A 10,000-nucleotide genomic window follows, 5' to 3' on the forward strand; every position below is an offset into this window, starting at 1 on the left:
TCTGAAGCTTTAGTCAATTATTAAACCATTACCAATCGACTAAACTGTATGCATACAAAAGCTAGTAGTTAGTAGTACTAGCGACGAGGTGACGAACCTGTTTTAGGGTGCTATTTTGTTCGTTTGTGAATTGTTTTAACGGATCTCTATACAAAAACAAATTGATTTTTCACATTGATCAAATAATCGGAAAAGGAGATAATAGCTTCAAAACAGTTTCACCTCAAATGAGGCCAATGGCGTGATAAAAAAAATCAACAACGCACTCAAAAGGCCTTTGCATCGAACATGATTCCATAAGCTAAAGACATTGTTCTTGGATTATCTGTAGAAGATCATCTCAGGAGATTTTCTCTTCATGTTCCTCCTCTTCTTCGCTGTCGTGCACATGCTCGTGTCGCCCATGCTCCTCACCTTGTCCATCATCATCCCCTTCCCCTTACGCTTCTCCATCACCGTCACCATCGCCGTAAATATCCATATCTTGCTCGTCGCCATCATCTGTCTCATCCATGATCACTAATCGATGCACCTACCGTCGAATACACCAACAACGAAAATTGTACAAGAGTTTTTTTTTCTAAAAATTACTCTACTAATGAGAATCACTTAGCGACACTTGTAAAAATTACGTCCGTCCGTTCTAGAGAACGGTTCACCAGAAAGTGAAAAATCGAATTCAACTAAACAAACGTTCTACTCCTTTGAACTGTTCGTTGCTAGGCTCGGCTTAGCCGTGCAATTGTGTAAAGTCTGCCAAAGGACTAGTCAGGATACATTCACTCTGCTGTAGTTCTTGGTCTATGGCGTAACGGAACTAGAAATTAGCAGAACCACTCACAGTAGTATATGCTCAGCGATGTGTCCTTGAAGAGGTGGATGGGTTGTTTAGGGAGATAGAGAATTAGGGAGGGAGAAGATAAACAATGTCCTTGCGTTGCTAAGAAACGTACATACTGAAATCTAAAACGCAATTGAATGAAAAAACCTCGAGTGCCGTTTCCATTTTCAAGCATAGCATAATATCCAGAGTTTTTATCTGTTTCATTTTTGTATATATGCTTACAAGAATCACACTAATCTTGTTATCATATGTAACACACACTTCATACGGTTATGGTACCAAGTTATCTAACGGTGATGATTTTTTCAATCTACATCGCAGCCTACAACGCTGTAGCTCAGCCCATTGGGTTCATCGTTTTGATGTGGAAAAAATTACTCTATTATTTACAATTGAACACCTTGTCGTGAATAATTGACTAAATGTATTTGCTACTTTCTGGCATGTCAATGGCCGAGAGACGTGGTCCGCTACATTTTGCTGGTTCGTCATATCCAATGGAAAATTTCTGAAAACTATTGTCATGACAACATAACTTTAAAACTCCCATCCATGTTGCTCAAGGAAATCGATGCCGTCTGCAGCCTACATGTTGCTACCCGATCCTATTTTTATCGCACAGTTATTTCGATCCACTTTCATCCAGCCATTCATAAAATGTAAACAAGACATGCGTCTAGACACTTTTTAGAAAATGGAACCGATCTTACAGGTGGTTGCTAGACGATCGATCAAGGACGCGCCGAAACGTATTGCGCCGGTTCAATGCAATTTTGTTGTAGTAATAAAAAGCAATCCTTGTTGGTTGGTTGCAAACAGCTGTCGTTATTGATCAAACCTATAGAATGTAAGTAGTGAAACACCCCAAGCAAACCTGTTGCATGAAAGACAGTAAAAAAAAAACAAAAAAACATAGCTACGACGTGCCACATCTGGCTACCATACACAATCATAGTAAGGTAGGAATCGCGTGGTTACACTTCAAAGAATAATAGTAAGCAGTGGATTCACGATACAATGTAAAACATTAGTTCTCTATGACTCACAATCATTGTAAAAATTGATTCAATTCAAAAACATCATCTAAAACGCTTAACCAACAACTCTTCTTTTTCTATTTTGCGCTATTCAATTCTCTTGCTTTGTTAATCGAAAATATGCAATCAGAAAATGGTGGTGTTAAACACGTTTTCGCGTATAATTGGGTTGCGGATAGTTGGTGCGAATCCAACCGAAACGTGCACCGATTTGTGTGTGCCACGAATGATTGCAATTCTTCACGTGATCGGCATTCATCAGGCTTCTGAAGAATGATGTATTGTGTCAACTTAACGGATTAACGGTACTCAAAGTACCTGCTGCTATGCTCAACTGTGCTCTACATGTTCACCTACGAAGTCTGTCTTTAACTTGACCCTCATCGACCATATTTGCTTTCATAAATTGTCCAAGTTGCATCTGTTGAACGAGTTCAAAGACGATGATATGCGCGTAGAAGATGACAAATGTTAAAGTTTGTGTCGTTTGTCTGCGTCTTGTATCGCGTAAAGTGCGGTTCCAGCATCGGCTTAGCCCAAACGATGAAAATTATGACCGTTTATGTGTATTTGCATATGATTTATTGTGCAAAGCGTGTTAACTGGCGTATGCCGAGGTGGATTATGCTGCGTTCTCTCCCGTGGGTCCCTTTATTGCTCTTTCGGAACGAATAAAAAGAAAGAGCAACTGTAACTTTAAAGGGCCCAATAATTTCCAGGCGAAAGCGAAAAGATACAATTGAATGGCACGGAAATCGTGAGGCTTCGCGATATCAAACGAAATATTTGATGCAAATTGGCACAATTTGAGCTTGCTTTTGAAGCATTCGGCGAACCCAGCCCTTCTGTTGCTGCCATCAAATAACATGAAACATAAACGCACAAGTGAACAATGGCTCAAGATTTACCCGATTTAGTTGAATCTTTTACATCTACAGCATAGAATATGAAATTCGTGCGTTCAGTACAGGTCGTCCGAAATATATTCTCTGTGAATGTGGTAAATTGTTCTTCAAACATCTTTCTTGTTGATAAACTAACGCCGCCCAATAGAACGTCGTTTGTTCGGCGAGAATTTCGATTAGCACCTTCTCGTCTCGGTAAATATTGCTGCTTTCTCTTTAACATCTCAATACTTGGCTCTATTTCTAGAATCACTCTGTATGCTTTGTTACACTGTAAGTAGAGCCAGCATGAAGCAGACGCTTTTGTTGGTGCTGTTCGCATTAGTTAGGGAAGTGGTTCTTATTAGTCCGGAAAGCAGAAGTGGTGATTCGAAGGGATATTCCAACATGCATTCGCGTGCATTAGCTTTCCCTGGGATGACCACGCTTCAGGTATGTATAAGCATGCTAATTCGAGTCAACTAGTGTTTTAATAAGTTACAGTGGCAATATTCCATAGATTACAATGTGTACCGTGACGAATGGGCGGTTGTTCAAATCGCCCACCAAAGATTATCCCGTGCGCCGGTTGGGTATTAATCTTGGATTCCAGGTCAACTACAATCTTCCGTTCAACCTGATGGCCTTCTACAAACCAACCTACTGGGCCCGAGCCTTGGTTGGTATTGTGGAAGGCAGATTTCAACCAACGACCGTTGTGTCCGCTCGCGACTTCAAACGCTCGGTTACCCACCGAAATTCAGACCTCACGGCTGGTCAGCTCTATCGTGCTGTTGAAGAGCTCATGGACGCTATGGAATTTGGTTCCGATTGCTTGGCCAAAAGTGTTTGCGAACTAGCACACAGCCCTTTCCATCGTGACGCCAACCAGGAAGATTTGCTTGTCGAAATTGCACATTTCTTGCTAACGTAAGGAAAGATTTATGGAAGAGTGTCGCCAGAAGTCAAACGTATAAAATGAAACGTTCGTTTTTTCAGACCATCTGTGCATCGGTCTTTCGGAGACGCAGAGTACCGGGATCGCATCAAGTACGAGATGGCCGAAAATTTGGGGGCTAGTGGAGCAGATTGTGAACTTATTTATGCCAGCTGTCCTCACTCGTTGCTGGCTCATCATTCCAAATTGGAATAAACGTGTGCTTTTACAATCGAAAATAAATACCTATGTTGTGCGGGTGTTCGAAGGGAAATTATTTGAATGAAAAGCTACTATTTTTCCCACGCGTTTTTCCTGTGGGAGTGTACTAAAAGGCAAAAAGCTTCGTAATCGCAGGGAAGTACTACCATGTGGGCTGGAAAATCAATAAAAAAAATGGGAACCGTTTCTGAACAGATTAATTGGAATTTTTTACTTTTAAAACAACTAACTGATACTATGCTAAGGAATGGCAATAAAATAATGACTCAACAAAGAATAGAACCTTAAGTGCAACGAAGGTAAACCATTAAAAGTGTCTTTCGAAATGCCTGTAACCTGATCAAAGAGGAATATATATTTTAGCATAAATACGTTTCTGCGTATGCAATGCGCAAAATTACCTTCGATGTAATGAAAAAAATATGAAGAATTGATTTGTTTCATAATAGATCAATCTGCGCTACACGAAACGTATAACTCAGTGTTAAAGCCTTTTCAGGAAAATCTGCTCACCACGAGGTCACATCCGCTCTCAATAACCGCCCGATTGAAAAAGTGCGCCACCCGCTAGCCCTCAAGTTGTTGCTATAGACGGACACCGTTCCCGGAAGTTATCGTTTCGTTTCCCCGAAGATTTTTGTTTTTCATCCGTCCCGAGCTCGCTCCGTGAAATCCGTGAAAAATGATAAATTTTTAAGTTTTTTGGACGATTTAAAGGTTATAAGAAGGAATTCAAGTCGCTTCCCACCTCCGGCCGTTGTTTCCTTTGCAAAAGTGGGTCGGAAAAGTGTAAGTTACTTGGAGGACCGCTACCAGCTGCAGTGCGAAAGATCCACGAAACGAAGCTGAAATCAGCAAAAAGAATCTTAAATCCTTTCGCAACGCTGTGGGAACCAGTGAACCGGCTCACAAACAACTGTGTCTCAAAAGGAAACCATCGAAAACCGCACCGGCAAGTAGAAAGGTTCGTGATACTGCAAGGATCAGTTGCACTAACGATCGAATTCTCCTTTCAGCTATCATCACGACAAGGTTCGGGGTCCAACTCACATCCCCAACATAGAAGAGGGCTACATCTTTAGGACACAGAAAGCTAGACTGGGGTAAATCGTTATCGAAGAGGAAGGAGTGTGGCCTCCGCGCCACCATATGGATACGGCAGGCGATGAACAGGAGGTAAAGGCATTATCTTTCAATCAGAGAAAGGATCCGCTAATTGTGTGCCTCTTCCCTTTTCCAGTACACAGCCCTCAGCCGGAAGCTGCAGAGCAAGGTAGAGGCGCTGAAGATTCTGCGCTACGAGCTGGAAAAATGTCGCACCGAGCGGGACCAATTCAAGCTGATGGCAGAGACGATCCAGCTACGCTATTCGGCCATCAAGAACTCGCTCAATTCCCCCGACTTTCAAGCGGCTGGCTTTGGGAACAGCTCGGCCGTAAGTTTGCTGGTGAAACAGACCCGCGAAAGGAACGAAGCGCTGACGACGGAGGTGGAATCGCTCAAGCAGCGGCTGTACGATCTGGAAGGAGACATCAAGGTCGTGCGAGCGCGGAATGTGGAGCTTCAGGATACCTGCAACAAGCTACATACGGCCAACGAATCCATACTCACCGCAAACGGGGACAAAAAGTGGCAGGAAGATAAGTCCCTGCTGATTGCCCAGTTGGAACTGCTGCGGAAGCGCAACGCACAGCTGCAGTACGATTTCCGATCGTTGCTGGACGAAAAGGAAGAAGTGGTCTCAGAACGGGATGCGTACAAATGCAAGGTGCATCGATTGAACCACGAACTGAACGTGGCACTGCGAGGAGCCACTGCAAAGAGCGAAGGACCAACGCAACCACTGCTGGACATAGATGCACTCGTCCTGGAGAACAAGTACCAGGCAGAGAAGATAGCTACCGTCGAGAATGAGCTTCTGCTTGCGCGACAAGCCGCCAGCAAGTACAAGGTAATTCCCCATTCAATACAACCTCTCGGCCACTGCATAACTAACCATTCACGAACTAACTACCCGCCGTCACTGGATCCAGTCGATGCTGGAAACGAACCGAAAGAAGGGAATCATTAAATTCGGCACTAACAACAATAACAAAACTATCATGTCCCATTCACAAGGTTAGCGACGACGATTCGCGACTCTTCTCGTCTCAGTTGATCGCTAATTAATACCTGAACCTCGCCATTTTCAGTTAAACATCTGCTGGAGAAGGGAACGGTAGACGAGTTGCCGTTGAAAGCGGCCACAATATCCGACCTGAAATCACTATGCCTAGCTCTGCTGGATAATGTGAACGATAAGAGCCTGGCTCTAGCTCATCAGAAACGGACAAACAAGTAGGTGTCCTTTCGCGGTCAAGTCCGATTTATGACACCTGTTCTCACTTCCACTCTCCCTTCCTTGGTCCAAGGTTATTAGCTAGCAAAATTACGGAGCTAGAGCAACGGATCAAGTTGCTTGCTGGATGTGATGATAGGACAACGCTTGCGTCTCTGTCACCGTCACAGTATCTGCTGAATGGATACAGTTCGGCAACTGTGGATCAGCCGGATCCGGAAGCGGATCCGACGCTACAGCCTACACGAACGACACGCGAGGAAATGCTGCCTCCGGAAGGACACAGTGGTTCTAGTGGACCAAGTCATAGTGGGCAGCGGACGGAACCACCGTCTTCAAGTTCGAACAAGAGCGCTCTACTCAGTTGTTCCGATGACGATGACGATGGCGTTGAAGGGAGCGACAACCACGTTGATGAAGATGTGGAGGATAGACGAAGTGGTCGCCAGACGGGTGAAAGCACCGGAACAAACGCTTCCAACACGGAGGAACTAAAAGCAGCTGTCGCACAGCTGGTGGCGACGGTAGAGCGTGAGTTTGCCGAGGACGAAACGCCACTCCCCCCACTTCCGGATGACATCCTAGCGCTGGTCGAACAGTTCATGCAGGCACCACCGGACAGCGACAGTCCGTCCTAAAACTCGCGAGACTATTGTGTGCTGGTTCAGTTCTAGTTTAAGCCAGGTTGTGCTCGGTTTTCCCTCTTCACAACCCGCCAAGGATAGGAAGGAAGAAGAAGGTGGTAATCAGATCCGCTTGTATCCAACTTATGCGTCCGATCGTGACGTCACCAAAGAGCTGTTATCGAAAATAAACAAATCTCTACCATTAACTCCAGTTCTCGCGGTTTGTAGGAACTCGGGGTGTTTCGTGAGCCAGAGAGCACCATTCATACGCTTTCCGCGGTATACCTGCATCAAAAGGATCGTAAATGTATGTCATCCTGTTTTAGGGTACCGTTTCTGCTGTCCTAGCTGGAAATGCTGATCAAAGATATGCCACCAATTTTGCTGGTACGAGGAAATCAAATATCAGTCGTTACGTTTTACTCGTGAGGCGCCAGTGCCAGTGCGCAGTGTCTTAACCCAAACAAAGACGAACCCGATGGATCGTTCAATACCGAAGAGCTAAAATTTATTATCTATTACATGACATTCTACTTCATCACCTCCGCTTCGCTTCGCTTCGTTTGCACTTTACATTAATCTAAATCGCAATGAAGGATGTCCACAATGAATGTTTAATATTTGTGAATTGTGGTGGAAGCCACATTTGAATTCGGCCGGGATAGAAACGTACACACAGATACACAGACGATATTGAGATTTTGTTCATCTCCATGGTCGACGTTGAACGAAGCTCGAAGCAAGTGCTCACGATCGCCTGTAGCCCCGATCGCCGCCGTGTCGTACGGCAACTCTGCGTCTGCTGATCGACTCATCGCCACTAGCGTCGTTGGTGAATGACGGTCGAGAGTGAGATGATTTGCGTTGATCCTCACGACTGCCACTCCGTTGGTGTCGCAAACGACGACTCGGTGATAAGCGACGGCGACCATCCATATCTCCTGCGCCTCCTCCTCCTCCAGCACGTATCTGATGATGATGAGCAGCTGAGTGTGGTGCTTGCTCCCGCGATCTGCCTCTATCTCGATCACCCTTCATCATCACTCGTGCGCGTTTGTCTGGTTTGGTAAGCTCTTCCGGCACGTTTGTCGATCGTTTACGATCGCGTGATGTCGGCAGGGGCTCCTCCACACGTGGTGCACGCCTGGGCCGTTCGAGAGTGTGGCGAGCTCGAGGAGCCCGTGAACGAGACGCACGCCGGCGACCGTCGCCATGGCCATGGCTACTGGCACTGCTGCCACTGGATTCCTCCGAGTCCTCTTCCGTGCTTGATGAAGACGATGATGACGATGGCGGTGTCCTTGGAGGGCGCTTGCTTGCACCATTGGCACTTTCATTGCGTACCCGCTGAAGCTGCTGCTCGGGTGATCGTTTCATACGCGATCGACGATCTTCCGCCGGCGGTGGAGCTGGTGATCTTTCCTTCACTCGTCGGTGCACGTCCTTCACTATCTGCGAACGTAGTGTCTCCATCTTCCGCGGTGCATCAATCTTTGACTTCTGCCCGTTACCGGGTAGTGGGGGTGGCGACGGTGGCCTATTGATGTAAGGATGGTTACGGGAATCCATTCTTCTGCCTCGCTCACGGTTGCTCCGCTCCTCCTGGTCTTCCTCTTCTTCTTCATCGTCTTCTTCCTCCTCTTCACTGTCTTCGTCGTCGTCTTCCTCCTCCTCCTCCTCCTGCTCCGCCTTCCGGTTACGTCGCCTTCGCGCGTGCGCCTTTTCACGCTCCAGACGCTTCTGTTTCTGCTCTTGTTGCTGCTGCTCCTTTTGTTGCTTCTGCTGTTGTTCTTCGCGTTCTTTTTGCTGGCGTATGAGCCGTTCTCGTACCTCTTCCTCGATCTCCTTGGTGCTTCTCATCATCTGATCGGTGCGTAGAATGATTCGATGCTTTTTGAACGATTCCGAGACGACGGGCGGTTCCTCTTCGTCAACGATGCTGGCCGTACGATCACCATCGCCATTCTGCTCCGGTGGCAGATTGGATTCCATGGGTGGTTCCGGAGGTGATCGTGGGCCGATCGGTCCGACCAGTGATGCCGCTGGTTCCTTCGCCTCCGCGGGCTCGGCCAGCTTCCGATCAACTTTCGATGCTCTCTGGGAATCATCTTCTGCTCTCGAACCAGAGCGACGTGACCGTTGTGGCGTTCGGTGGCGCCTTGAGGATCGGTGCTTGTAGTTGGACCGCGAGCGTGAGTGTGTGCGTGATCGTGAGTGTGAACGAGAGCGAGTAGCACCACGAATGGTGGACACTAGGTTCTTCGATACCGGCTTCGACATCTGAACGGCCGGTTTCTTCGAACGATCGTCTCCTCCCGAGCCTCCCGATCGAGATCGACGTTTGCTACGCCGATGGCTAGGCGAACGTGAGGAACGCGAGCGACTGTGGCTGCGACTGCGACTACGATGACCAGACTTCGATCTCGATCGTGAGCTAGAACGAGACCGAGACCTACGGCTCCGACTACGGCTGCGGCTGCGACTTCTGCGGTGGCTACGGCTTCGGCTACTTCTGGAACGCGATCGACGATGGCGACTGCGGCTGCGACTACGACTTCTGCTCGAGCGGCGTCTATGGCGGGATCGAGAGCGTGAGCGCGATCGTGAGTACGATGCACTCCTTGAGCGATCGTAACCATCATAATCATCCATCCCACGCCCACCCCGGTAACCATCGTATCCTCCGCGACTACCGCGATAACTGCCACGGCCACGTGAAACACCACCAGCACCCCCACCACTGCTGACAGCTCCCCGCGGATAGCGTGGACCGCGTGTAGCTGTTCGGAATGCGCCCCGATAGGCCAATGAGCTGTAGTACTGAGCATAGTATGGATCGTACGTGTACGGGTAGCTCATACCACTCGTCCAATCCATGCCCGCGTACATACCGGCGGCCGCTGCCGAGTAAGCTGGATGCATCGGAGCATAGCTAACGGGACGATCGTAGCCCATGTGCTGAGGGCCAGCATAGGGAGCCGCCGGAGGAATTTGTTGATTCGGTACCTCTTCTCGATTTTCTCGTTTCTTATCACCTCCAGCAGCAGTGCCCTGTTCCGCAGTTGACTCTTCGGCCGATGAATCCTCCGCCGAGGAGCCCGATTTGCGGATG

At 47.5% G+C, this 10,000-nt stretch overlaps 4 protein-coding genes across 6 annotated transcripts in view; 2 read left to right on the forward strand and 2 right to left on the reverse strand.

Annotated features, from left to right (window-relative positions):
- Positions 1–603, reverse strand: part of LOC126573509 (dynein axonemal heavy chain 8) — an 8,119-nt gene extending 7,516 nt beyond the window's left edge. For all 3 annotated transcript variants that reach the window (XM_050233704.1, XM_050233685.1, XM_050233694.1), the window contains exon 1: positions 415–603. In XM_050233704.1, the coding sequence (XP_050089661.1) occupies positions 415–510 (96 nt within the window). In that variant the 5' untranslated portion in view covers positions 511–603. The remainder of the gene's footprint in view (positions 1–414) is intronic.
- A 513-nt stretch (positions 604–1,116) lies between these two features.
- LOC126571618 (uncharacterized) lies at positions 1,117–5,079 on the forward strand. Its single transcript, XM_050230296.1, has 6 exons — positions 1,117–1,137; positions 3,084–3,218; positions 3,286–3,695; positions 3,765–3,840; positions 4,623–4,876; positions 4,941–5,079. Exons 1-6 carry the CDS (start codon positions 1,117–1,119, stop codon positions 5,029–5,031), a joined length of 987 nt encoding a protein of 328 aa, XP_050086253.1. The 3' UTR covers positions 5,032–5,079.
- LOC126573392 (coiled-coil domain-containing protein 149-A) lies at positions 4,960–7,072 on the forward strand. Its single transcript, XM_050233485.1, has 5 exons — positions 4,960–5,100; positions 5,165–5,875; positions 5,958–6,042; positions 6,117–6,261; positions 6,336–7,072. Exons 1-5 carry the CDS (start codon positions 5,074–5,076, stop codon positions 6,898–6,900), a joined length of 1,533 nt encoding a protein of 510 aa, XP_050089442.1. The 5' UTR covers positions 4,960–5,073; the 3' UTR covers positions 6,901–7,072.
- Positions 7,073–7,371: 299 nt separating this feature from the next.
- Positions 7,372–10,000, reverse strand: part of LOC126573356 (A-kinase anchor protein 17A) — a 5,235-nt gene continuing 2,606 nt past the window's right edge. The window contains exon 5 of the mRNA XM_050233412.1: positions 7,372–10,000. This exon is cut by the window's right edge and continues 326 nt beyond it. Coding sequence (XP_050089369.1) covers positions 7,636–10,000 — 2,365 coding nt within the window. The 3' untranslated portion in view covers positions 7,372–7,635.

This window comes from Anopheles aquasalis, chromosome 2, assembly GCF_943734665.1.
Source record: "Anopheles aquasalis chromosome 2, idAnoAquaMG_Q_19, whole genome shotgun sequence".
NCBI lineage: Eukaryota > Metazoa > Arthropoda > Insecta > Diptera > Culicidae > Anopheles > Anopheles aquasalis.

Excerpts from the sequence above, each read along its gene's own strand:
- LOC126571618 (XM_050230296.1), top strand. The coding sequence starts at position 1,117 with ATGGTACCAAGTTATCTAACG. Across the intron at positions 1,138-3,083 it reads TGGTACCAAGTTATCTAACG|ACGCTTTTGTTGGTGCTGTT; the intron begins GTGATGATTTTT and ends AGCATGAAGCAG. Across the intron at positions 3,841-4,622 it reads AGATGGCCGAAAATTTGGGG|TTTTTTGGACGATTTAAAGG; the intron begins GCTAGTGGAGCA and ends TAAATTTTTAAG.
- LOC126573392 (XM_050233485.1), top strand. The coding sequence starts at position 5,074 with ATGGATACGGCAGGCGATGAACAGGAG. Across the intron at positions 5,876-5,957 it reads AAGCCGCCAGCAAGTACAAG|TCGATGCTGGAAACGAACCG; the intron begins GTAATTCCCCAT and ends CACTGGATCCAG. Across the intron at positions 6,043-6,116 it reads TATCATGTCCCATTCACAAG|TTAAACATCTGCTGGAGAAG; the intron begins GTTAGCGACGAC and ends CGCCATTTTCAG.